The following is a 25,183-nucleotide window of genomic DNA, read 5'->3' on the forward strand; positions in this document are numbered from 1 at the left end:
CAAAACCGAAATCACTTTCTAGCTGCCTGTTTGCCATGTGCTGATTGCTGCAGGGTTGACATGGCGTTTATACAAGCCCTTCCAAGCCTTCACCATCCGAACCCTATCACGAGACATGATGGGTAATCCTCACAATGTCAACGAGGAGGGACGGAAGAGGAAGCAATGTAATGTTACATGTCTTCCCCAAGTCCGCGTATTCCGCTGAGCCGCTGTCTCTCGCTTCTGCTGCTCATAGATTGCTTAGACGGATAGTGGATGACTGAAAGTTCTGGTGGATATATGATAGGGTGCAGCCGGGTTAAGCTCCCCGGTGGGCTCAGCTGCGTCTGATTGAAGCGCTTGTGACACATGCTTGTCGTCGAGGATGGTGCTGAATGGGGATCACCACCACCTGCTATATCCATTGAAAAAACCGAGCATGTGTACATGCCATCGTTTCGGGCCTGACGCACAGAGACCGAGACATCCTCAAACAGCCCCAATTGGGAAGGGGGTTTTAAGGCTTATCACATACAGGATGCCCAGAAAGTTAAATTGTTGCTGTTGCAATATGTATATGACCGTTGGCGTCATTACACAACGGCCACATGTTGACGTTCCCTTGCCGGATTTTGATCCCTACCTCAAAGAGACAATGGCCCCTTTTACCTTCCTAGAGAGTCAGTTGTTCGCTGACACATTTCTTGGCTTGAAAGATCATGGTGGTCAACCGCTTTGAGCTGCATCGGTAAGTTTCCTGGTAGAGCAGCCGTCTCACCAGTCCATCGGATGGACTCCATCCACCACTAAATAACCATCTCAATAGTGCGAGCCACACCCGTTGCTAACGGAGAGTATAGACCGCGGAGACAACACCCGAGAGAGAATCCAGGAAATAGATGCAAAATGATGCAAGAGAGATTTATGGCCCCAAGCGCAGGCCTTGAATGCCGCGTGGTCTCCGCAAAACATGTCGCCGGGCATCTCGGGCACGAACCGCAACGAAACTCAGCCCGGAAAGCGGCACCATCGTCGGCAAATAATGACACGAGTTGGAGTAGGTTACATTAATCCTTTTTTCTCTGGGGAAGTGCTTCCTGCCAAGAGACGGTTTGCTTGTTAGCGAGGAGAGAATTCAATTTAGCCTGGGCCGTGTCGCTGTTCACCTTCCCACCTTTTTAGCCTATCCACAGCTTCCAATTTTGGCATCGACGCAGTTGCAGTTACCTGCTAGGGGTGCGCAGCAGGCGGGCTCTGACCGATAAGACGAACTGACTGGGGCTGCATGGCAGACTGGCATTGCGAACCAAAAGAAAAACAAGTCGGGAAATAGGCCCACGACGACGACGGCTTGGCTCTGTCTTGGCTGCTTTCCATCCCACGCCCGCCATATTCTTTTGACGTTGGAGGGGGAGGTCCTCATCGTGGTCGGTCTCGTTCCAAGGGTTCGGTGCCCGCTCGGGAGGATCTGGTGATCGCAATGGTGGGCGAGCGTCGGCGGGCTGGCTGCTGGCTGCTGGCTGGACCTGGTGAGCGGGATGTGGGAATAGAAGTTGGCTCCGATAATTTCTCCAGTAGGTACTCCGTACACACCAACATAAAGTTGCTCGTCTCGCTACGCTTAACCACCGAATACCCTTTTCTGCCGAAAGAGCACAACCCGCTCTTTTCCCTGCGCCCCTGCAAGAACCTTGATGGATCATATGGGGATGGCTATGGCGAGGAACTAAGTGAGGAACAACTCGCTGACAGTCAATTCCTCACAGCTGAGGTCATCCATGTCGCTGTCGGGAAACTCGGGATGTCAGGGAAGGGGAAGTTGTGCATTGGATGGTCCGTGGACCGGACGAGGTGCTCTTGCTGCATGTTCTCGAAATTGAAAGTGTGGGAACCGCTTTATTAGAACGTGCTCACCTGGACAGGAAACGGCTGCCTGACATTTTGCTGTTGAGGTTGCGCCCCCATCCAGCATCGGCAGACACGTCTCCCGGCTATTCTGGCCGAGCACTACCCAGCATTAACTTAGCAAACCCCTCGCATGCTCGCACCATACACGGGCGCGGCAATCAATCTGATCAATCACAGCTCTGCGTTAGCTGCGCAGGTTTCGGTCTCGCAAGAAAAAAGACGGGGGGACAACACGGTCCTTTATTGCAAAGCCGCCCATTCACTCTCTTGTCATCTAAACCTGAAGCAACCAACTTAATATCACCGTCCAACCGTTTTCGTCTGCCAAACACCTCACCCGAGTCCGATCACAACTTCCAGTGCCCATCGGAGCCAGGTTGCATTTTATTCCACGATACAGAGTCGATGCCAAGTCCACCAACCAGTCGCTAGTAGTAGTCCCCCATCTCCCCGCCGTCATACCTCCTCGCCTGTCCCACCTCACCAACCCACACACATCACAATTTGCCCAGCAACATCCCAGCGAGAGGGGCTCTTTCTATCTGCGACTTATTTGTACAGTTTTTCTCTGCTTGGCTATGCTCTTGGGGCTTAACTACATACTTACAGATTCCGTTGTCCCCCAACCCCTCAGCCCCCTTTTCTTACTCGCTGCCTCACTGGCCCCCTTTTCTCCACCTTCACTACAGTCTCGATACAGTTTCCACTCTCCTCCATATACACCAGGCCCTTCCCGCGATAGCTACGTACCTCCCGGTCTTCATCTGCCAAATTTGGGTCAAATCCATCGGATTGATTGCATGGCAATTTAGATGAATTGACGTCAATTCCGCTAGTTCACCTCAGCGGCCAGCCCCGACATCCACTGGTCCTCTGTCACTTCTGTGCTGGGACGACTTGACAGCAGGTGGCAGAGGTGCAGAGTTGCAGAGCACCAGACTTGACACTGGGGCTGCTCCGGTGGTGGTACGCTGCGCACCTGGTTTTGGCCGCCGCTCCTGACGGCGGGTACTACACTGTCAACACAACTGCCGCGCCTGTCTGGGGGGGTGTCTGGTACTGTCTGTTGTGTGCATCCAGAACAGCGGGAGCCGTCCGTGGAGAACGTGGAGAACAAGAAGGCCCTTTCCCCCGTGGCGTTGTACCTTGTGCGACTCTACACTGTCTTTCTCCCCCTCGTCCGTGTTCTCAAGGCGCTCCTGATCCCCTAAAAGGCCGAGACGCGACCCTCTACCTTTCCTCTCTGGGATCCCGCTAGTCTGGTCTGGTTCCACGATGCAGTGATGCAGCCTATGCACCCCGCGAGCCAGCCACGTTGCGCCTGCTCCCATGTCGGATTTTCAACATCGAGCAATGCACCATGACGGACTCTACTCGACGGCAGCTATACACGCTGGCCATCACCATCACCAACATCACCATGCCATGCATCCTCCACAAACACAGCCGCCGATGATGGATCACTGCGTGACGACTTGCCCGTAAGTGACCGTCTCCCTTGCTCGCCGTTCGTCCTCGACGCCCTGACAGAACTAACTTGCACCCACCGTCTAGGTATGAGGAAAATATAATACAGAATGGCGCAGTGGCACGTATGGTGCTCATGTTCATTCGGGAACTCGTCGAGCATTCTTCTCATCAACCACGGCAGAGTTATGCATGCCCCATGACGAGGTGCCACAGGCCCTTCCCCGGGCCGCTCCAACTCATTCAACACCTCCTATCCTGCTCGGAGGTTTCGACCGGCGAGTTCACCTGCGACAAGTGTAACCATTGGCACACATTTCCCACCAGCGATAAGGAATGGGAACAATGGGCGGCCGTGAAGACACAGCAAGCTTCTGGGAATGAGCAAGGGCAGGTGCGGAGGAAGCGGAGTCTTGGTTCGAAAATCAAGGGTTTTGCTACTCTGACCAAAAGAGATCCGCGCAAACAAAATCCCGCCCCGGATATCCATTTCAAGACCGAGTACTCGATGGACAGTCGGCCGAGTACCGCGGCGTCCTCAACCCCAAGCACCACATTTACAAGCCGATGTTCTGAGCATCATCTGCATTACCAAGCCCATGGCCACGGAAATCCCACGGACTTTTCCACTCACCATAAGCCACCTTTGCTACCTGCGGGTGTACCAGCAATCGATGGCAATGGTTTGTTTTGGCCAGGGTTTAGTGCTGACCAACTTGGGAACATGCCTTCAGGGGTTCCATCTGTTACACCTTCATCTACACTGGACACCGGTTCTTCGAAGGCGATCTCCCAAAACACTTCTCAGACCACGCTGTTCACACCTAGCTTGAACGGATTCCCACCTCCTGTGGCGTCTGTCCAGGTCCCAACAACTATGGAACAGCAACCGCAGTATATGTTTGGTACACACGCATCGTTCAATGGAATACCATCTCCAGTATCCGCCCAGCCACCACCCTCCGCAATGGTGTTGGATGAACCCGTAAACATGAACGGGGCAGACCTAACACCAACCGAACTTCGCTCGCCGGTATCGAATGAAAGCTTGAACCACGGCTGGTGGGGAAACAAGCTTGGAATCGAAACAGCCCGAGCAGTGCCTACTACCACAGGATCGGGTACCTGCTTCCAGATGCAGTCTTCGATTGGTGCCATTGATGGAATGATGACTAGAGACGTCACAAGCGGTCTTACAACGCCCACCTCGCCATGTCGACACGCATCACCGTTCTTCCCGATCCCGCAATCCTCCGCCCATCCGATGTCACGAGCTCTCAGCCACGAATCGATGCAAGCAGGCATGACGCCGGTTTACAACTCACCAGGGACAAACGCCAGCCATGTGGATTCCCTGTCACCGCAGACAGACCACGATCCTCACTCTCTGTCGCTGCGAACACCCTTTGAGCCGGCACCGGAGGATCTAGTCTGTGATGAGTGCCAATGGAAGCCCCGAGGCGTGAGGGAGAATTTGAAGGGGTATTTACGGAAGCATAAAAACACACACAAAGGGTTGAGGTTGTCGTGTGATGTGGTGGGTTGCACGAAGACGTTTAGTCGGTTGGATAATCTCAAGAAACATAAGAAGGATAAGCATGGGATCGAAGACTTGGCTACTGGGGCGACTTGTGCGCAACCACCTCCAAAGCAGATGGTGGAGGAGTTTCATGGGGAACATCATCATGTGGAGGATGAGACGGAGCATAAGCGGCCGGGAACGGTGGACTCGGAGGTACGGGATATGTCGGGAGATTATTCGATGCTTTGGCCGGCATTGCACTTTTGAGGGTGTGACAAATGGAAGAGAGAGATATTGCACATTCTGAATTGGACACCCGCCATACACGCTCATCAGCGTTTTCTTTTCTTTGAATATGTTTTGTTGACTTGGGCTGGAAAATAATGGCCTTGCCCTCCGGTGGGGTTTGGCAGGAATGGGAATGGGAACGGACAGCAAAACGCATTTTCTTTTTCACTTTACATACATGTACTCCTGCAGATACCCAACAGTCTTTGATGGATTTGGGGTGAGATCCCCGACCGCAAAGTACTACTTACCTTACTGTTCTATTTTCTTTGATCTATGGCGTCAGCCTAGTTGTCATCGTTTGGTGGCGGATTGACTCATCTCAGCTCTATGTGTTGGTTTTCTGTTTGATACCTACAAGCCAAACAAGTAAGTGGCTTTGGATTTATCAAAATATAATAGAATATATGTTCTCTGAAAGGCATAAATCGATGCTTGTTCATCCTGATTTAGGGTTGAAGACGTTTATGATAGGCCACTAACCCCTAGCATAACCGCCACGCTGAGAACAGATGTCTCTAGATTGAGGCTCAAAAGGTTTCACATCCCAGCACTGCTGCCTTGGGATTGATGGTTTATGAAGATGTATGCTTGGAGATCGTTCAAGTTTGATCCAGCCAAAGCAAATCGACAATGATGGCCAAGGTGCAGTAGCCCGGTCGGCGACTAGCTCCGGAAGGTATAGGGGTAGCTGGGGAAGCTTTTGATATTATCTACCCTTTTATTCATGTTGCCATCACGCTTGAGGTCAACTTTCTGCATCCGCTTGGGATTGGCTGCAAAGGACTTGAGGCCAAGGTTGTGGCAAGTGCCCTTGGGTATTAGGATTCTGTTATCAAATTAATTGAAAATTAAGTTTTGCTCAAGATGGTTCCCAAGGTCTAACGGCTTGTTCTAGAGTAATCGTTAGCTTGGGTTAACTAAAAAAGAGTTCAAAATAAATAGCTGTGGCCAACGATTTAAAGGTACGGGGATGCTGGTGACTAATGATATCATTAATTGTTACAAAATATTTAATGACAAACGGAAAGGCGATATTGAATAGATAATTCGATACTTGACTGTAACTTGGTGAAATTTCCAGCCCTTCTTTTACTACAATTCGAGTTGACTATCTTGACCTTGGCCGAATCAAATTGACAATAATCTTCCAAGGCCCCCAAATCCCCAGGCCCAATCGTCCTCACTACTGGACTGCTTAAATCGTTGATTGCTACTTATCGAGTCAGAATCTGGCAAACCGAAACCAATACAAAGATACATACAAAAAGAAAAGCAAATAGCAAAACAAAGAAAGGCCGGTCTTACGGTGTGACGAAAAGACTATCGTGATCGGTGTCCCCGGCATCTTCTCCACTGCTCATCAAGTTATCCTGGACTTGGCTGGGACCTTCATGGCGAGGCCACTCTTCCAAGACAACACAGCAATCCCGAAAGGTTGCAACCACATCGGTGACCGACCTGGGAAGCTGAACGGGGAATCTGGTGACAAGTCCAGTCATGTGTTAATTAGCTTCCCCTGAGTGATTGGAAACCTGATGTAAACACATACCTCTACCGAGATCGCTCTCCTCCTCAGACCCAGATGTCCAGTCCGAGTCACTATCCTCGACGGTCATATCTCCGGTGACTTTCAACTCCTTCAAAAAGTCCTGCCATCTCTCTTTGCAGTCCGCAACACGATAGTTGGCACCGAGTAATGATCCAACCCTGCCAAACTTGAGGGTGTCGTCCATGATCCTCAACATACACGCCTGTGTGGGCCTCGCATTCAGCGAAAACCGGGGGCATTCGTTGCTGGCCAAGTAAAGCTTTCGATTGGTGAGAAATTTAGCAAACATCGAGCTAAAACTGGCGTATAAGCGCGAGTAGGGCTTTGCGGAGTTGCACAAGGACAGGATGCAGGAGATTGTTAAGAATGCTGTGTATGAATGCACTGCTGCTATTACGGAGCTAAAGCTGGACCGGGATGCCCCGCCGGTAGCGAAGAGGGATTTTAAGCTGAGTAGGAAGCTGAGGAATTGTCGGCTGAAGACGAAGATGGCGCAGGAGGAGGTGAGGACTACGAAGGGGTTGCTGGAGAAGATGATTACGCAGGTGGAGGAGGAGCAGAGGCTGTATCAGTCTTGGAATGATGATGATGATGGGGGGAGTTCGCGACTAGTACGAGGAGGTTTAAGCAGCGGTTTGAGAAGATTGGGATTGAGTTGGATGTGCTGATGGCGAGGTGCAGGATAATGTTTGATGATATGACTTATTCGGAGGAGTTGGTGAGTTGTCTACTAAACAGCATCAAGTTGTAACAAGCAAGCAAATTGCTCAACCGCTCAATCGTATCTCGGCTATATGCGCACTAGACGGCTGATATGGACTCCAGAAACCGTACGATATCGTCCAGCTCCTCCGGTTCCTTAAGCCAGTGTCCTTCCTGCTCTGCCCCTGAATACTCGCGCCATTCAACCCTTAGGCCAATTTTGCCCAGAACAACAGCTGCCCGCCGCCCCAAACTGACATCCACATAAGCATCGTCCGTCCCATGGCCCAGGAACACTGGAACTGACAACAAGCCCTGCTGGGAAGCATTCGGCTCCCGTAGCGTCCCCCGTGTCGCGCCAGCCAACTCCTCCAGGAAAGCATCAGAGTCAACCTCTCCGGTGTCAGCAGCCCGGATGGTGTCTTGCTGCGCCTGAGCCTCCCGGCCAAGGTGCCGCTCAAGCTCGTCAGCGAACGGGAGCCAAGCGCTCGCCCCGACAAATCCCCCCAGACGTCCGGCTGCGCCGTCGGCACCCGCACAGAGCAAAGACCACAGCCCGATAGCACCTCCCTGGCTGATTCCGCTCAGCACCACCTTGCCAGAGCTACCTCCCAGCCTGTCAACCTCTTGACCGAGCAGTCGGGTCAGGTAGCGCACCGAGTCCCTGATCCCAGCCATCTGCAAGTCTTGTCTCGCCGTGGTGTCCGTCAGGGAGTGCGCCTCAAACCACGCCGGCATGTCCTCCTCAAACGCCGTGCTCCACAACTCAGCCGACGACGGGAAGACCCAGCGCCAGGATCCGAGGTGTTCTTGCAGTGTCTTGCCGGTGGAGAGCTTGGACTCAAAGAGCTCCTTGGCGAATTCTTCGCCGGTACTACCACGGCCGTGAAGGAGAATGATGGTGTGGGCGTGCGGAGCGCGAGGCTCTACGACATGGATGGGTCCAAAGTCGGTCATGGCTGGCTTCTGAACGATGTAGTTTGACAGACGGCGAGCTTGATATGGCCGTGTCACGTGTGGAATGCGAAGTGGAGTTTGACCAGGTTAAGAAAAAGGAGGACTGGAAGTTTGTCAAGGCGAGAAGATTGTGAAAGCTGGCGGCCCAGGGACGTAACGGACTTTACTTTAGCACCCCGAGAATAGAAGGCGTGTGAGAACAAGAGGGGCAAATGCAAAAGACAGTGAACCGTAAAGCCGCTTTTGTGACAAACAAGCGCTGGTAATTCATGGAGTGAGCCCCCCTCTGCAAGCAAGCGCCCCGTCGGCGGGGTTGGTCCAAATTTGTCGCTGGCGCCTGCAAGACGGTCAAATCACGCGATAAGTAAGGTCAAAAATAGGTAGGTTCCAACAGCCATAAACAAAGTGCTTGACTGATCAAGGTAATCTCCTTTGCACTGTATCATATGTTATCTACTAAGTTGAAACCATTGGGAAATACAGGTCTGTCGTCAAGGCGAGAGTCTTTGTTTCTTCACCGCCATAAGTACATGTGTTTCATATCACGGCCGCCATTTTCACACTCTTCTGGTTCTACTGATCTAATAACACTGATAAGTCCGAACTAGCTTGATCATGCTGAAGTAAGTAATTGTACCTAGGTATAAATGTTCACTTTAGTGTGCTACATATAATCTCATTTGCCTGGTCTATACCAGCGCACATAATTATCAGGCTGTCCACCTAGCACTACACCAGGAAAGTGCATAAGCCAACCACCTTGGTTGTTGGGGCTGGCCTAAATGCCAATTATAAAGCTATTAATGGGGTAGTCTAGACTAACAATTAGATTTATTATAGCAACCAACCTAAATGACAGTGGAGGACTTGCTGTTAATCTTAGGTAGCTTGCACAAAATGACCTGTATAAATTCAACAAAGGAAGGGAAGAGGAAAAACAGAAGGAAAAAAACCAGCTCGTGACATGCACACAACACCGTAACCGGCATATTAATACAAGGCTGAAAAAGGAAAACACAAAAAGAAAGATAGAACGTTATATAATTATTTTGGGCTTGAACTGGCTAATCTACCCATCCAACTGTTCATCTAAATCTACCACGGACTCAGTTTTAGCCCTCAGCTCAGAGTATGTGCTGTCAGCTGGACTTTATGCGCATGTTACACGAATGGTTACACCTAACCCCGCCCGTCGCACCCGTGCCGCATGGGCAGCCGTCAATATCGTGCTGGCGCTCGGGTCCTGGATCCCCACCACACCCATCCAGGACATGGGCTTTGCCGAGGCAGAAACGGCCTTCAAGGGGTACATGAACAATGCCCAGTCAGTCCTTGCCGAGCTCGTCACCCGCGAGCAGGATCTTCTGGGCCTGCAGACCCTCCTTGAACTGCTGCTTTTGTACCAGACGCTATCCAACCCAAAACAAGGCGCTGTGTTGATAGGAGCTGCTGTAAGGCTTGTCCATCGATTGCAGATGCAGAGCAAGAACAAAACGCCTCTCGTTTGAAAGTGGGTCAAAAGAATGGGAAGCAAATAGGAGAAAAGAGTTTTCATTAATTCCATTGAAGAAATGTGTGGAAAGGCAGAGATAACCAGTAAGACCAAAGGGAGATAAGCAAAGAGGAAGGAGGAGGGCGACACAAGCTGAACTCTACGGAAAGAACCATGGAGGGCCACATCACCAAGGTCATTGTCGTCAGTTGCTCTTGGTTGCTGTTATGGGGTCCTTGGGGTCGTGCTTCAAGTGTCACTCACATAATACATGCCGGTTTGCTGCCTCTGGTGTCGATTTGTCAGCTTTTAAGCCATCGCAGTATGGGTAGCACCATCTCTGGACCGGCCATGCCACAAAACGATTGGAGATATTTCCGTGCGACGAATATCGCCCAAACGTAAGTTAGAAGATACATATTGGGTCTGGAAGAATACTTGGGTAGGCTATCACAGGTATTCTGATTACCTATTTATAAATATCAGGCGCTCATTGATAATTAAAGACGATACATGATAGATAAGACCAGAGGTTCGTGGATAACCTTAACAAGCACCCATCTAGCTATCGATTTAAACCCGAATGGACGCACTGATCTTTCTCATTAACTGTGGGGGAGATGGAAGAATAACCAGATAATTCTACTTGAAATGGGCACCGATGGGCTAGTCCTACATAATACCGCCAAATGGGGCGGGGAGTAAGGCACATAATGAAGCGAGCCGAAGGAAGGCAAAGAGCAGAGAAGTACCGGAACAGGCCTGCAATCAATGCAAAAACTGAAAAGCGAACATCAACAATAGTATCAGTATCAGTGATAGATACCTCGATAATGTTGGGTGACTTGTGTCATGTTGTAGATCAGAGCCAGGAAATGTGTATGTCTTGCTTTGCTATGTGTTTAGAGAGCCGCAATTATATTTTTCGTTGAGAGTATGGGTGGGGAGAATACCCGGCTCTCAACTTTAAAAGATGTTATAAATAAGGGCCAAAGATCCATAGCTTATCACGGAAGGATAAAAAAAGGGTTACCTACTAAAAGAAAATGTTTGGTGCTGAATTTGAACCAAGACAATACCGGCCGATACTGCGGGTTGACTTCTCGTGACCTGGAAACTAGGGATTAACTCAGAACACTCAAACTACTACACCATCAGGCTGATTTTGTTGAATTACTGCTCCCAAAATCTAATTTAAGTATTGTGCTCTATATTTGAGGATTAGCTCCACCCGCAGAGAGTCACTACTGCCTGCCTCTACCGAAAGAACAAACCCTCAATGTAGCACCTATCAATTAAGGGATACCACCCCCGACCTAAGCCACTGCACCGGAAGCCCCGTTACAGAAGCATCAAAAAAATCACGTCTTTAATCAACCTTGGCACTCCTTGGGTGAGCTATTGTAATTTTTAATTGACTAAATTCAGATGTGCTCGGCTGAAAAATCAAGACATTCCTACCCACTTGCTTTCTTTATCCAGGGTAGAAGTTCCACATTCTCAGGTACACTTTTTCAAAGTATAAATGAGAGAATGGCCGAGGACTTGATCTGAAAAGATACTAGATTAAAAGAACCAACATTATTGATTTGTTTCGTGTCCTTCCATCGAAAGTCTTCCCCAATACCCCTTACCCATTCCTGACGCACCTACTGGAGGTGGCATGTGCGTGTCACGATTTAACCCAGTGCTTGCTTCCCAAAGAGTCAAGCAAGGAACCCCAGTGCCGTGGCTATCGTCGGAGAAACTTGAACTTAAGGTAAGGCTTTAGACTATTACGACTTTTATTCCTGGCAGACCTGGCGGTGAGGAAATCCTAAAAATGTCGGCTCGGGGAGAAAACCAAGTGCACTGCCCTGGAACTTCCTGGTGACCTCAGCCACATTCATCAGACTTCTTCACCTTCCAAATAACCACATACTCGAGTCATAAGTCACTGATAAGGCTCCGGGTTGGCTTTTTTTATGACGTTCTGGGATGAATCCTCAGACTCGATGAAGGCACCGAGACATTGATTGAGGGCCTGGGCCAACAGAAGGCCGAGAGCATATCGCCGACACGAGGCAAGGGAACATATTTGACTAGTAAATACAGATCATTGCTGATGCTGGGCCCATTCTTCGGGGATGGTATTTGAGACATCGAGTCATCTGGATCGTCGACCATGTGCTTGGGCCAGACATGATTGCTGAGGAATGTGATGAACAAGAATAGAACATCCAGAAGACACAAAGAAGCCACAAAGCCGAGACACTAGCAGAAAGAGTCAGACGAGGCCTCGGCAGGATCTTTCGAGCCGATTTTCCCAAGGCTGGATCATGGTAGCATCGTGTGCATCACAAGATTGGCCCAATTCTCGATGAAGTGGAAAGTGGAGCTGGCTCTCACGAGATGGCGGGTCCCTGCGGTCCAATTAAGGACGACATCGTGTTTGTGGGACCCACTAGGCTAGCGGACTGCAGCCAATTGAAGCTCCCAATTGCTGTTGTTGTGGGGCAGCACCGGTCGCTCGTCCGAGAAAAAAGCTTGTTTCGGTTTCCTACGTTTTTGGGGAGCTTTGACAGTGACAGTATCTTGTCAAGGTTTCAGCCTGTGTTTTGTTGGCGATGTTTACTTTCTATCAGTGTTTGTCGCTGTCTTTGGGATGAGTCAAACACCACCGATCAGGTCTATCATCCCTCGAAGATGAGAGTTCCATCTGGCCCCTTGCGGCATTCCAGCAAGACACATCACACGAAGAATCCGACTGCCTGGAATTTTCTGTCTTACGATTTCTTCTAGATTCCTAGACCCAACGGTCCGGTCGAGTTCGTCCGCCCGTTCCGAATCCGGCTAGGGCTAGTCTCCAGCACCAGCTGAATCCACAGCTCCGTCTCGTCTATCCCCGTTTGGGACCACGACGTCCGAGCCCAGCCCACAGCAGCTACAGCTTTGCTGCACAACCAGCACGAATTTATTTTCCCCAATAGTTCTGGCATAAACGCCACCTTGTAAGGAAGAGATTATGGAAATCAGATTTATTGACCGGTTTTGTGCTGCATTCCACAGTCATGTGCGGCGCTGGGAGGCGCCGACTCCACAGAATGCAAGACACGCGAGGTGGCGCGCCCCAGACCCCTGACCTTGAATGATGATGGAGTCGACACTATCGAACTCCAATTTCCCTCCTGCAGCTTGTCAGCCAAGTCCCCCAAGAGCAACAGAGGTTCGATGAGGGTGGAAAATCAACACAGATAAATGGGCAGTGCCCCTTCCCTGCTATCATCCATAATCTCGGACCCCCAGCGCTCTCATCATCACCGCACCGCATTGCCTCTTGTTAACTGTACAAGACAATCTAGCAATGGCTTCCACTCGCTCATCTTCTGGTCTGCGGGCTGTGTCTCTCTTTTGCCTTATTGCCGCTTCTCAGGCCGTCCCACACGGCAATGTCTTCAAACGCCAGGGCACTTCGTCAACCCGCAATGGATGCTTCGTCAGCAACGTCAATGGCCAACGTCTTCTGTCCGCCTCTACCTACGCCAGTGATGCCATGACCATCGAGAGCTGTGCGTCCTTCTGCTTTAGGCACAAGTACTTTGCTCTCGAATTTGGCCGTGAGTGCTACTGCGGAAACTCCTACACTGCCCAGCCCGTCAGTGATACCCAGTGCTCTATGCAGTGCGCTGGCAACCCAGCACAGAAGTGTGGCGCCGGTAACCATGTCGACCTCTACACCAACGGACTCTACGTTCCCCGAGCCCCCGCCACCCTGAGCACACCTTACCTCGGTTGCTTTATTGACGAGGGACCCCGTGTGCTCCCTAACAACCTCCTGGGCGCCAGTGATATGACAGCTGAGAAGTGTGCTGCCCACTGTTCCAACTATTCTTACTTTGGTCTCGAGTATGGCAGAGAGGTAAGTCTTGTCGTTGCCCTGCATAAATATTAGAGTTAAACACTGACTTCGTCTCTGTAGTGCTGGTGTGGAAACTCCAAGCCAAAGAACCCTGCCCCTGAAACAGATTGCTCATTCCCTTGCTCCGGAGACGACTCTCAGCTCTGCGGTGCCGGCGGCCGTATCAATGTCTGGGGATCCCCTCTTCCTTCCCCTGAAAATGTTGGCGACTTCGAATACACTGGCTGCTTCACCGATGCCGTTGGTCAGCGTTCGCTCAGAGGCAAGACCACCTACGACTCACAGATGACCTTGGAGAAGTGCGCGGCCTCCTGCTCCGGATATGATTACTTCGGCGTCTCATTTGCGGAAGAATGCTACTGCGGTGACACACTGGAGCCAACAGCCGAGGAGGTTCCCCAGGCCGAGTGCGCGATGCGTTGCGCCGGCAACTACAACCAGGTCTGCGGCGATGCCAACAGGTTGAACGTCTACTCCAACGCCCAGTGTCTCCCGGATCCGGAAAGCCCGCTCAGCGTCCCCGGCTTCAACTACCAGGCCTGCTGGACCGATCAGGTTGGCGACCGCTCCCTTCGCGATGTCGTGGAGCGTAGCGACAACATGACTGTCGAGACATGCGCCGCCATTTGCGAGGACTTCAACTTCTTTGGTGTCGAGTTCGGCAGGGAATGCTTCTGTGGCAACACCCTCTACGGAGAGGTCGCACCTGCTAGCGATTGCACTTTCCGGTGCGCCGGTGACTCGACACAGCTCTGCGGTGCTGTTGACCGGTTGAACCTGTACTATGCTACTGTTCCCCCAACCACGACATCGACTGTTGCCACACCTACTCCTACACCTACCCTTCCTGCTGAAGAAGAGGACGATGGGGAGCCCACTGCTACCACTGAGACCCCAACTCCCACTTCCACTCTCCCCGGCGGTGACGAGGAGGATGAGGAGCCCACACCTGTGTCCACTGCCGTGGATGCTGAGCCCACTGACACCGACGTGGAGGATGAGCCTCCCGTTGAGACTGACGTGGAAGACGAAGAGGACGATGAGGCTCTTCCCACTCCTACTCCCAACTAAGCGATACTATAGTGACTCATGAAACAGGTGTGTTTTGCTCGCGTTTTTTTCTTTTTAGTTTGTTTGGGATACCATGCGCAGCAACATTGCTCATCTTATGCCGTAGCCACGATTATTTAGATTTACTTTGTTAGTTAAGCATAGCAATGTCACACAAGCGACTCGTATATGTCACTCGTACATTTTTTATCTGTTTGACTTCCTCGGATACTGCATAGCGGTACTTGTCTTGTGTTAATATGGTGATATTTGTTGCATCACATAGATCGATGCAGTGATGCAGTCCTGGTGAACAGGGAAAAAAGCCCACAGAAGAAAAGAATATGACTCGGCGAGGAAATACCTAATGACCTATAGGAAAAATTAATATCCGTAATCAGTAACACAAATGATTAAGACAGCTCTTACATGACAGACAGATTATCCTCATTTGAGCCCAACCCTCAAAAGTTTTATCATTACCCAGTCCTTTTTCATCACCGCCCAAGCTTTCTTTTTTACCATGCAAACTTGATTATTTATCTGGAGGCTTGGATGATACACTCGTCGCTTGTGATTGTTGAAGTACCGTTTGCAAACGCAGAACAACTTTATCTTGACAGCTTACACACGCCAGAAAGCCGTTTACTACCAGGAGAGCTGACGATGCCCTTCGTTTGCACGGGTTACTGCGGTGCGCTTGCTTGTATTCTTCAACGACAATAAGAAAAAAATCAACATCTCAAGGCAACCGATACCGTGCAACTGTCTACTTACATGGTCATAATCAAAAACAAATGAAAGTGAATCAGATGAAAGTGGTGCTCGGGGGGGGACATCGGCAAGAGGTGACAGACATTGGACTCGAACCATGCAGATATAGAACGCTAAGCACTCCGGGTAATTTTATCAATAGAATGCTATGTGATAAACACTCAAGACCACTGCGCCACTGGGCCCTTTTTGTTGAATTTCAACTGCAAATTTCTTATTGATGTACCTAGGCACCTTGCTCCGAGATCAAGGGTTAGGGACCAGATAGTGGACCTGTCCCCGCATGCTGCTGCCTAGTGCTAGCAAAGGCGCGTAACCTCAACAGTGCCAGATCGCAACTTCCTTCGATTGACTGCGTCGCTCAATTAGACCTCGCCGGCACTTGATATATAAAAGGCGAGGTTCAGTGCGCTATTTCTCCGTTGTTTCCACCCATACCTACCATACCTAGTTGGCACATAGACCGTAGACGTCATGCCTGTCACAATCAAGACCGGGAACACATGGCCCGAGGCGTGGGACCGAGAGCTCAAGGTTGATAGTTCCTTTCGACGTGAGAATGAGACAGGGCCCCAGTACGTGAACCCGAAGGCGACTAGTTCGAGTGCCCTCCTCGCTGGAGTGTCGCACGAAGAGCATAGCCAGAGCAAAGGCATTCTCCAGTGCTCCCTCGCCTTCGACGATAAGGACTTGGCCGACAGCTTCGTCTCACCTTCCAATAACGGCTTCGTCAACACCATGGTTCATGCGTACAGCTATCATCACCATGTTGTCCTCCGTCCCGAGGACATCTGGTTCGCCATTCTCACACAGCTCAGTTTCTACATGAACAAGAACGCCGAAGCTCTACGCTCCCTATTTGTAGCCCACGGAGGCAAGAAGGAACTTTCGATTGAGATGGACGATCAAGGCGGTGGTCTCGAGAACGTTGACTTTGGCATCTTTGCCAAGAAGATGACGCACCTACTTCAGGAGAATGTGCTCGACCCAGACTTTCGTCAGTGGATCATCCCCAACTTCACCACCACTACCGACAACGATCTCGTGGTTGGCAGCATCCTTATGATGGGCGGGCTAAAGGAATACTTCGCTTACACCTGTTACACGTGCTGTGGTATGCCCTCCGTTACCCTTCTGGGTGAGCGCGAGGACTACGAGAAGATTCTCAAACGACTCGATGGTTTGCCCCGTCTCGGCAAGGAGCCCACAACATTTGGCCTGTTGCTTGGCCCCATCATCCGCCGCTTCATCGCTAGCTTCGACAACCCCAGAGACCCGGATGTGCTCAGTTTCTGGGCCCGCTCCGTAGATCGAGAGTCCGATAGCGGGACGGATGACCTCACCGGCTGGATCTCAACTTTTTGTTTCTGGGATTCGCTGGGCCAGTGCACGTACGATGACGATAACAACTGGCCCAGCAGACTGACTCTTGATGGAGTCAAATATGGCTATGCTAAGACGGAGGAGATTCCTAACGGTTTCGCTGCAGTTCCGGTTAAGATTGTGTACTTCGCTGATGAGATACACAGCCGGATGGTGGCGGGATCGGTGGGCATTCGAGGGATAACATATAACGAACGATTTGGCGTGGATGACTCTGCACCTGCATCAGCTTCTGGTAGAGTTACACCTCTGCGGGACACGATCCAGCCTGTGGTTGGTTGGTGGATTTACAGGACTGAGAACGACACTAAGGGCGTGAACTTTTCGTTTAAAAATAGGCCCTCTGAACCTCGCTTTCAGAGCCAGGCCAAGCCGAACTCTAAACTGAATTCTAAAAGCCGTGCCAAACAATTAGTCCACCAGTTTAGAGGACTATTTAAGAGCCGTGGTATATAACGTGGTAGCTAGGAGGTGGTGGCTGAAGTATAAATAAGGCCCTGAGCCTTTGTCATCGATTACCCCTTTGCTCCATCTCGAGGCCGCGGTAGTAGTCAACTATCCCTTTGGAATCTGACTTTGTATATACTAACAGTTGATAATGTTACGATTAGTCCATTCTTTCCCACGCTATTCTATTCAACAAATTCGAGATCTGTCTTCTCTCCCTAAAAGACGCTGTTGATACCCAGATGCACTTTACAATATATCCATTTTAGCGAACTCATGTAAAAACACCATAGCGTACCCTGGCCATCACCTTGCAAGCTATTTCAGCATTTCCCAAAGGACGCATGTACGCCCAATTCGAGTTTTGGTTTGCAGAAGATCTTCAAAGTCTCGGCCTATCTAGTTAGTTTAGAGTCAGTCAACCATTCTCCATCAACCGCCCAGAGTACAAGAAGGTAAACATACAGGAACAAACAAATCAGGAAAGCTCAATTTAACTGATCCAAAAACAGACTTTCTGTTTCAGAGACAACAGATTCCGCATCCTCGACATGCTGGTCAACCTTGGTGGTTGCTGCATCGACAGTGGTGCAACTCTCTTGGATGCGTTTGCTGTAACGCTGAATGAAATTGAAGCCCTGGCAGAGCTCCCGAAATGGTGCTGGCAACACGCTAGCAGACCCGTCGAAGTCATGAAACGCCTTTCAAATTGCATGAGCGTGTTTAGCAAGCTCGTCGGCGAGCTTCGTAACATCAGGGTTATAATCTATGGGTCTTCTGTGACGCCTGGGAGGCCGGGCATTGAAGGTCCTTCATGTTCGGCAAGATACTGAGCACGGTCGCTCAACATATTTTGTTGAATCGCAATGAATCCGCCAGAAAGTGGCGCGTTGCCAAGGGCCCCATCGATTATCTTGTCATACTTGGGATCTCCTCGCATTTCGAGAAAGAAATGGTGGGCACGAAACAGCAACGCGAGGTTGTTGAGTACAATGCCGTTACCATCGTGGCCCTGGTTGGCCGGGGAAAATCAAAGATTCTCAAAAAAACTACTTAAACTCAGCAGACTTCACAACGAGGGTTCAATGTCCAAAGGCTGGCACGATAGCATAGAGATCAAGAAGGCCGGTAGTCGCCATTGAAAACGAAATGTCGGGTGTACGGTGGGGAGTTGGGCGGAGAAAAGGATGATCCCAGGTGCAAAAGGGCTGTTGACATGGGAAGAAAGCTCAGTCGAAAGGTTTGTTGTGGTGCAAAGTCTGGACGGTGATCGAGGATCTTTTTTCAAGCTGTCGCATTTGGCAAAAGAAAATGGAATGTGTGGCCCGAGGCCAAATAAGCAGGCAGGACTCTGGGAAGGTGCGGTTGTAATTGCTCTTTGCAGCCATACTGCAGGTAATTTCATCCTAACATGGGAACCACGGGTTAACTGGGATGAACGCTCAAGACCACAAAGCCATTGGACAATTTGGTGAATATTGAGACGAGATCTGAAAGCTATATGGCGCCTGCTAAGCTCTCTGTCGCTGATTCGAGCTGGAACCCGCTTTCCGTGCGTTCCTCGATCAATTTGGCGAGGAACCCGTCAACAATCGATCTGTCTTTTCTCAGTTGCCTCCTTTTCTTTTTCCTCTCCAATTTTCTTTTTTTTTTCCCCTGGCCGTTCCGCCTCTGGAGTTACTTCGATTCCAGATATCCAGTCAAACACACATATAAGAACGAGGCCACAACGTATGCCATTAATAAGATATTTATAGCTTTGATCCATAGGAAATCTTCCATTTGATCTCAAGTCTCGCTTTGGGCGTGAGTGAACGACGCTGTCGGAGAGGTCAGTGATGAAATCCAACAGATCCTAGCCAACGTTAGCGCACGAAGGGGTAGGTAGGCTTGGACGAGAAAGTACACACCTCGATAGGCGAAACTCTTGATAAAGCGAAGCAGTAAACAGCTCTCTTTCCAAGATCGCATGGTAATAGTCACTAAAAGTTTCAAGTAAACTCGGTGGACCTCGTGGATCTGGGGCATCCACTAGCACGATGCTGGCAATTTCATCTAGTATAGTCTGCTTTAAAGGGCCGATCGAATGAAGGTTAACGATAAGCTTGTGGATAATGCAATACCCAAACCCAGTTCCTATGAGGACGAGGAAATCACCGCTTGCGGATTTGTCTTTGCGAATCTTCCGTAGTTGAGTCAGAAGTCTGTCACCTATTTTGACGAGAAAGTTATTGACTTCGTCATCGGAGATGTCGGCAAGGAAGTTCCAGGGCCAGTGAAAGTTCTTTATCCGGCCCCAGCTACCAATATCACGAGGCAGCATCTTGCTGTTGTCCAAAACTACCCTCTTTGGCATTTTAGGTGTTTGATGGGTTGGGTGGGGTGTTTTCTCTTGAAAAGCCCACGGAACCTCCTAAGCTTGTCCACTCCCGTTAACAATAACGATGTCTGCCTTGGGAATATTTGGAGGCCTTGGTTCGTGTAAGACCTCGAGTTCGTAGCCCTCAACCAGCCCTAGCTCTCTGTTGATTATCAAAGCCCAACCTTCTCCAATGAGATCTTGGCTGTCACTGGCCCCACGTTGCCCCAACTCGAAATTTTTCTGTTCTTTCTCGATGGACTCGGACGACCTCTGAGTAGTTTCATTCCGACATCTTAAAGCTTCAACGCCCGAGTCTTCCGTTATACGGATGGATTCACGTTATGCTCCAAGAGTTGTGGCTTCGAGACATGACGTTGTGCTACATGACTGGGATGAACTCCTCGTTTCCTGGCTGTGCCGTCAATGGCACCAGAGCGAATGCTCATTTTTTGCTTCCACGTCACAACACAGTTGCTTCTTCGCGTCTTCAAGTTCATCCTGTTCTGATAGTTGGATCACAAACAAGCTATTACCATCGCGCTCTAAGCCCGGCTCCCCTCCACCCACTCCGGCACAACCCTCTTCAAAAACTTCATAAACTTCCACATCCCCACCGCATACTCCCTCTCCCCCTCCGGCGTATCAACCTCCTCCGGGAATGCAATACCCGCTCCAAACAGCCCAATCGGCTTCTTTTCCCCATCCTCCGCATAGAAAGCCCCTGTCCTCGCATCCTTCCCCAGCTTCACGACCTCTTTCCCATCCCCTATCCTCACCTCAGGAATGGGAGCTGGAGTATACCCCACAGCCTGCACCACCCCTTGGCAATCTTTCAACTCCTTCTCTAGCAATGCCCATTCCTTTTCTTTCCCTCCCGAGCAGTCGATTCGTGTGATGAATTTGCCTGCGTCGCTAGTGAGTAACACGCCCCCGTCAAGTTGTGCTCTTCCAAACTCTGCAGCTTTGCCCTTCAAGCCGGTGTTGTCGTATTGGATGTAACCGTCTTTTTGGACGGCATATCGGAGGGTGGGGTGACGGGTGAACCATTTGATCTTGAGTAATGGGTGGCTTGTGGTTGTGAGTTTGTATAGGTTCATCAGCACCAGGATGGCAGAGTGGGAGCCGCCTATTACGCCGATGGTGAAAGGTTGGTCGCGGGGGATGGTGGTGGATAGGATGGATGGGGTGAGAGCTGTGTCGAGGGGTATCGTTGGTGGACAGGAGGGTGGGAGGGGAGTGGTGGATGGGAAAGCGCCTGTGCAGTAGACTACCAACGGGCTTGTGGTTAATGACGATGCGGAGGCCGTGGTGAGAGTCCAGCGTTTGGACTGGGGGTCGAGATGGGCCGAGGTAGCTTTTCCCTCCACGGTCTGGATTCGGGGGTGTTGCCTCAACCCGACTGTGAGTAAGTTGAGCATATCGCCTGCGTAGCTGAGAGAGCAGGTCCCGCTCTGAGGGAGCTTCTCAAGGGCCGTGATGGCATTTGGTTTGTGTGCTGTGTTGAGAATGTGTTGAAATGGCTTCAAAGCTTCGGCATAGTCAACAAAGAGCTTTACCGCAGTGTTACTGACATTGAGTTAGTTTGATGAGTCAAGCCAGCATTTGATGAGAATAAAAGGTAGACCTACCCGGGCACTTCCCGATAAAATTTGTTGATTCTTCCCCCTTGGAACTGCTCATCGACCCACACAATTTTCCCATCGTCTTTGATCTGTTCCAGGAGATTTCCCACAACCGCAATCCCAGCGGGGCCGGCGCCAACCACAACGGCCGCCGCATCTTTTGGTGTTGCAATCTGGCGGAATTGCCGTACCAACTGACCCGCGGAAAAGGAGGATATCATGCGTTGACGTTGGTCCCTAATCAGCACTGAGCGCGCAGTGAAGCTGCCACTGCAGCTTGGAAGTATCCTCACAGCATGCATTTTGATTGTTGATTGAAAGCGACTTGGAAAGCATAAAGCAACACGGTGAGTCGGAAATCGGCAGCGGTCAACAAACAAACCCCCTTTGAGCGTCCCACTTTTATTCGCAAGATTCTCCGATTCAACGCCGAAGTGGGCCCGGGTGACTCAAAAGCTGATGCCCTTTCTTTTTTTTCCAAATCCAAATGCTTTGAATTCTGTGTTTCTAATAGAAAGCTAAAATTGCGCCATTCTCACAGGTCAATTACAATCAGATCACCGCGAACAACAAGTGCCAACGTATGTGGTGCTTTATTACGACGGCTAAACAGGGTTATTCCTGGCTCGGGTGTTACGGAGATCCGCCCCGATCCTGCTCCGTAGGGGTGGGGCCGTGTTTCGGCCCAACCCGCATGAAACAGCAACGTCACCCAGGAACTGTCGGTCCACTTTGATCGGTTCGGGCCTGCTTCTGTGCTTCAAGATGCCTAAAATTCGTGGCCAGCTACATTTTGGTTGGCCACAGTTCAACTATTGTGTACCTTGGTAAGCCAAGAGAAAAATGATGTGCTGGTTGCGCTGAAAAATACGAACTATGGCAATCACTATACGGAGAATGGAATTTCCTCAGCTGTTGGGTGTCAGAGCAGTCAAAGATACTTGAAGACATTTGATGGTAACAAAAAAGCTTTAAGTTTATATCAATTACCCTCCGACAGACTTAAGGCATATTATGATAGTCGAGGACCGTAAAGACAGTCAAAAAGTATGATAATAACCTTGAAGCTAATAATGTGTTGTTGCAGCGGCCTCGACTTTTCTGCTTAGGTACGGCAAGAAATGATAAAGAGTTCAAAGGAGTGATGAAGGCTGAGGAATTTCAATGCTTATCAATTCGAATATCCAAAAACTTATCGCCGGTTTTAGTGAACCGCGTGCACTTCACATTGACCTTATCTCTCCTATAAAGCCTCCTACTAATTAAACCCGTCGCAAGATATTAGAAAAGCTACCAGCCAAAGAAAAGACAAGGAAAATTTATCATACATCTTGCATAGGTAGTAGACAAGAGAGAAAAATAAAGAATAGTAATGGAACAATCCTATATGCAAGATAAAGGATGACCTTCCAGGTTATTTGTCGGCATTGATATGGTCCTAGGGCTGGGTACAGGCGTAGGTCACAGGTATAAGATTGAACTGTTTAGAAAAGAAGAAAAGAAAAGAGAAGAAAAGAAAAGAAAAGAATAGAAAAGAAAAAGGAAATACACTACCCACGACGTCTTCTTATACCCATCCAACCCTCCGGAATTCCCCTACAAAGCGCGCGAATATCCACCAGAATTGCTCGAACTACCTCGTATCCTATTCAACCTCTCCGCCTCTCACGTGGCCCAGAAAAGAAGCCCCCGTCCGGATATCATCCCATGACAGGCATCATCACACCGAGTCTCGCTGTTAGTGCGTCTTTCATTTGTTTGCTTCTGATTCTACGACCCATTCGGACTGGAAATACATTGTTAGCAGAGCGAGGACAGGCGGAGAGTATAGCCATAACAAACCTCTATTTTACTTCGAAGAAGCGTATGATTCCCAGGAATGATCTTGCCTTGGTATTCGACTTCGAATTGCATGTTCCCTGAAGGCTCGACCGACAACCGAATCTTGTACTGGCACACGTAGTATTTCGTTATTGGAAGAGGCCAGGACCTCGTCTTCTTAGGGATTGACCCTCGGAGTTGGTTCAAGTCAACCTCTATCTCATACAACGCTTTCGCCATTGCTAGTAACTTGTCAACACTGCCATAGCCCTCAACAAATAGGTAGCTAGGTAAGGTGCAAAACACTCACGGGTTGGCATGCTCGGGGGCAGCCAGCGAGCTTCAATTGACGAAACCACGATGATGTCTTTCCACTGGAGAGGGTGATCCAGGTCTTCACGTCGTTCAACTTCAACCTCGAATTGTTTTCCGTGGTCGATGATGGTATCTCTCTTGAGTATCCAACGAATCTGATCAAGAACATAGTCCTTGCGGTTTAACTCATCGGTACGCTTGACCTCACCGAAGTGCTTTTTTTTGGAATATGGCAGGGAGGTGACCAGACCATAGCTAGCTCGTGCAATGCGTTTTCGAAGAATTCCTTCTGCTTGCTCAAGCAATAAACCCCGGACAACAACAAGCTGTGGATCGTCAATCCTTGGGAGTTGGGTTTCTCCTTTGCGCAAAGCCCTAGTAGTCGAACGGTCGATGTGCTCTTTGACTTTGTTAAAAATGTAGGTGGAGCTACCTAAGCCCCCTGAAAGGATGATGTATCGCTACCAGACAGGTTTATTAGCAATAGACATAACACTCGAGTATAAATAGCGTCTCACCACCGGCTCCTTGACCCCGCCCACAACTTCATCTAATGTACGCAGTATTCTGGCGACTTGGTCATCGAATAGCCCCCGAAACTCCTCCCTTTACACATCTAGAATCAGCACCAGTGTTTTCCGTGGACCATGTTGACAGATAAAAGAAAGTACCCGAAGGTGTTGCTTACTTCGTGAACTTCATAGCGCCACCCTCTATGTTTAGACCCTCACTGCGAATGCTTGGGTCTAAGCCAGGAACCCCAATCTTGTAATCTCTGTCATAAGCTGGCTCTCCAAACTTGTGCTTCGCCGTTCGATAGTCGCGACTCTGCGATAGTGACAAAAGCTTGTTGAGCGGAAGCTTCGACTGTTCTTCTGGGTGAGCCTTGAGCCGAATATCAATCAACCGCTGAAACTCCAAGTCAATCAACCTGGAGCCGACACCAATTCCTGTCACAGATTGAATCTGTTCCATGGCCGGTGGTTTCGTCTTGGTAGTCCTCACAAGCGCAAGGTCAGTGGTGCCGCCCCCAGCGTCAATGGATAGAAGAGTGTCCCCGTTTTTGAAAGGCAGCAGCGGCGAACCAGTGTTGCCGAATGTTGCCACTGCGGCTGCCTCGGCTTCCGTCAAACCCAACATTACCCTATGCCTTTGAGCCGACCCAAACCCAGCAACAGTTATATCAGGCAAGTCTCTGTTTGCTGTCATAGCTACCTGATGAAAGCTGCAAGGACAATGATGCAATGATGCTCTGGGCTTTGACTGTGCGACGAAAGAATATTACGGCTGCGTAAAAGCAACTGAATGAATTGATGGAGGTTGAGGATAAAAGGGTTTGTTTACAATAAAAGGATAATAAAACACACCAACGACAAGTATGACAAAAGATACACAATCGATTCCTATCCAACGGGTTTTTCTGTTCTTTTTGACCTCAGTATGTGACCATAGGGACCCAGGCTCCCTATCAACCAGCGGCTCGGTCAAGCCCGGTCAGAGGTGCAGATGAACAAAGAAAATGTCTTTGCAGGCGCCTGATTATTGAAGGCCTCAACTTGCCCAGGCCCGATTTGGATAGGTCTGTACTTGTATGCTCAGCCCAAATAAAACTGCACTTTCAATGCATGACCGCGCGTGGTG

The 25,183-nt window shown here is 49.9% G+C and overlaps 7 protein-coding genes across 7 annotated transcripts; 4 read left to right on the top strand and 3 right to left on the bottom strand.

Annotated features, from left to right (window-relative positions):
- Positions 1-1,462: 1,462 nt before the first annotated feature.
- On the top strand, positions 1,463-1,885 carry QC761_0018440 (uncharacterized protein; the record flags this gene model as incomplete). The annotated part of the gene is made up of 2 exons (XM_062872046.1): positions 1,463-1,511; positions 1,749-1,885. 2 exons carry the CDS (start codon positions 1,463-1,465, stop codon positions 1,883-1,885), a joined length of 186 nt encoding a protein of 61 aa, XP_062738129.1.
- Positions 1,886-3,219: 1,334 nt separating this feature from the next.
- Positions 3,220-5,609, top strand: QC761_116500 (uncharacterized protein; the record flags this gene model as incomplete). Its single annotated transcript, XM_062874920.1, has 2 exons — positions 3,220-3,371; positions 3,445-5,609. 2 exons carry the CDS (start codon positions 3,220-3,222, stop codon positions 5,144-5,146), a joined length of 1,854 nt encoding a protein of 617 aa, XP_062738130.1. The 3' UTR covers positions 5,147-5,609.
- A 1,911-nt stretch (positions 5,610-7,520) lies between these two features.
- On the bottom strand, positions 7,521-8,378 carry QC761_001640 (uncharacterized protein; the record flags this gene model as incomplete). Its single annotated transcript, XM_062872018.1, has 1 exon — positions 7,521-8,378. One exon carries the CDS (start codon positions 8,376-8,378, stop codon positions 7,521-7,523), a length of 858 nt encoding a protein of 285 aa, XP_062738131.1.
- A 4,067-nt stretch (positions 8,379-12,445) lies between these two features.
- QC761_116510 (uncharacterized protein) lies at positions 12,446-15,094 on the top strand. The gene is made up of 2 exons (XM_062874921.1): positions 12,446-13,768; positions 13,829-15,094. Exons 1-2 carry the CDS (start codon positions 13,214-13,216, stop codon positions 14,837-14,839), a joined length of 1,566 nt encoding a protein of 521 aa, XP_062738132.1. The 5' UTR covers positions 12,446-13,213; the 3' UTR covers positions 14,840-15,094.
- Positions 15,095-16,066: 972 nt separating this feature from the next.
- Positions 16,067-17,431, top strand: QC761_116520 (uncharacterized protein; the record flags this gene model as incomplete). Its single annotated transcript, XM_062874922.1, has 1 exon — positions 16,067-17,431. The coding sequence occupies one exon, from the start codon at positions 16,067-16,069 to the stop codon at positions 17,429-17,431; it is 1,365 nt and encodes a 454-aa protein (XP_062738133.1).
- Positions 17,432-20,116: 2,685 nt separating this feature from the next.
- Positions 20,117-21,936, bottom strand: QC761_116540 (uncharacterized protein). Its single transcript, XM_062874923.1, has 2 exons — positions 21,413-21,936; positions 20,117-21,350 (listed from the first exon to the last, which is right to left on the bottom strand). The coding sequence occupies exons 1-2, from the start codon at positions 21,706-21,708 to the stop codon at positions 20,327-20,329; spliced, it is 1,320 nt and encodes a 439-aa protein (XP_062738134.1). The 5' UTR covers positions 21,709-21,936; the 3' UTR covers positions 20,117-20,326.
- Positions 21,937-23,100: 1,164 nt separating this feature from the next.
- On the bottom strand, positions 23,101-24,751 carry QC761_0018500 (uncharacterized protein; the record flags this gene model as incomplete). The annotated part of the gene is made up of 5 exons (XM_062872047.1): positions 23,101-23,192; positions 23,249-23,469; positions 23,538-24,003; positions 24,061-24,148; positions 24,231-24,751. The coding sequence occupies 5 exons, from the start codon at positions 24,749-24,751 to the stop codon at positions 23,157-23,159; spliced, it is 1,332 nt and encodes a 443-aa protein (XP_062738135.1). The 3' UTR covers positions 23,101-23,156.
- Between the last annotated feature and the right edge of the window lie 432 nt (positions 24,752-25,183).

Source organism: Podospora bellae-mahoneyi (genome assembly GCF_035222275.1).
Source record: "Podospora bellae-mahoneyi strain CBS 112042 chromosome 1 map unlocalized CBS112042p_1, whole genome shotgun sequence".
Lineage (NCBI taxonomy): Eukaryota > Fungi > Ascomycota > Sordariomycetes > Sordariales > Podosporaceae > Podospora > Podospora bellae-mahoneyi.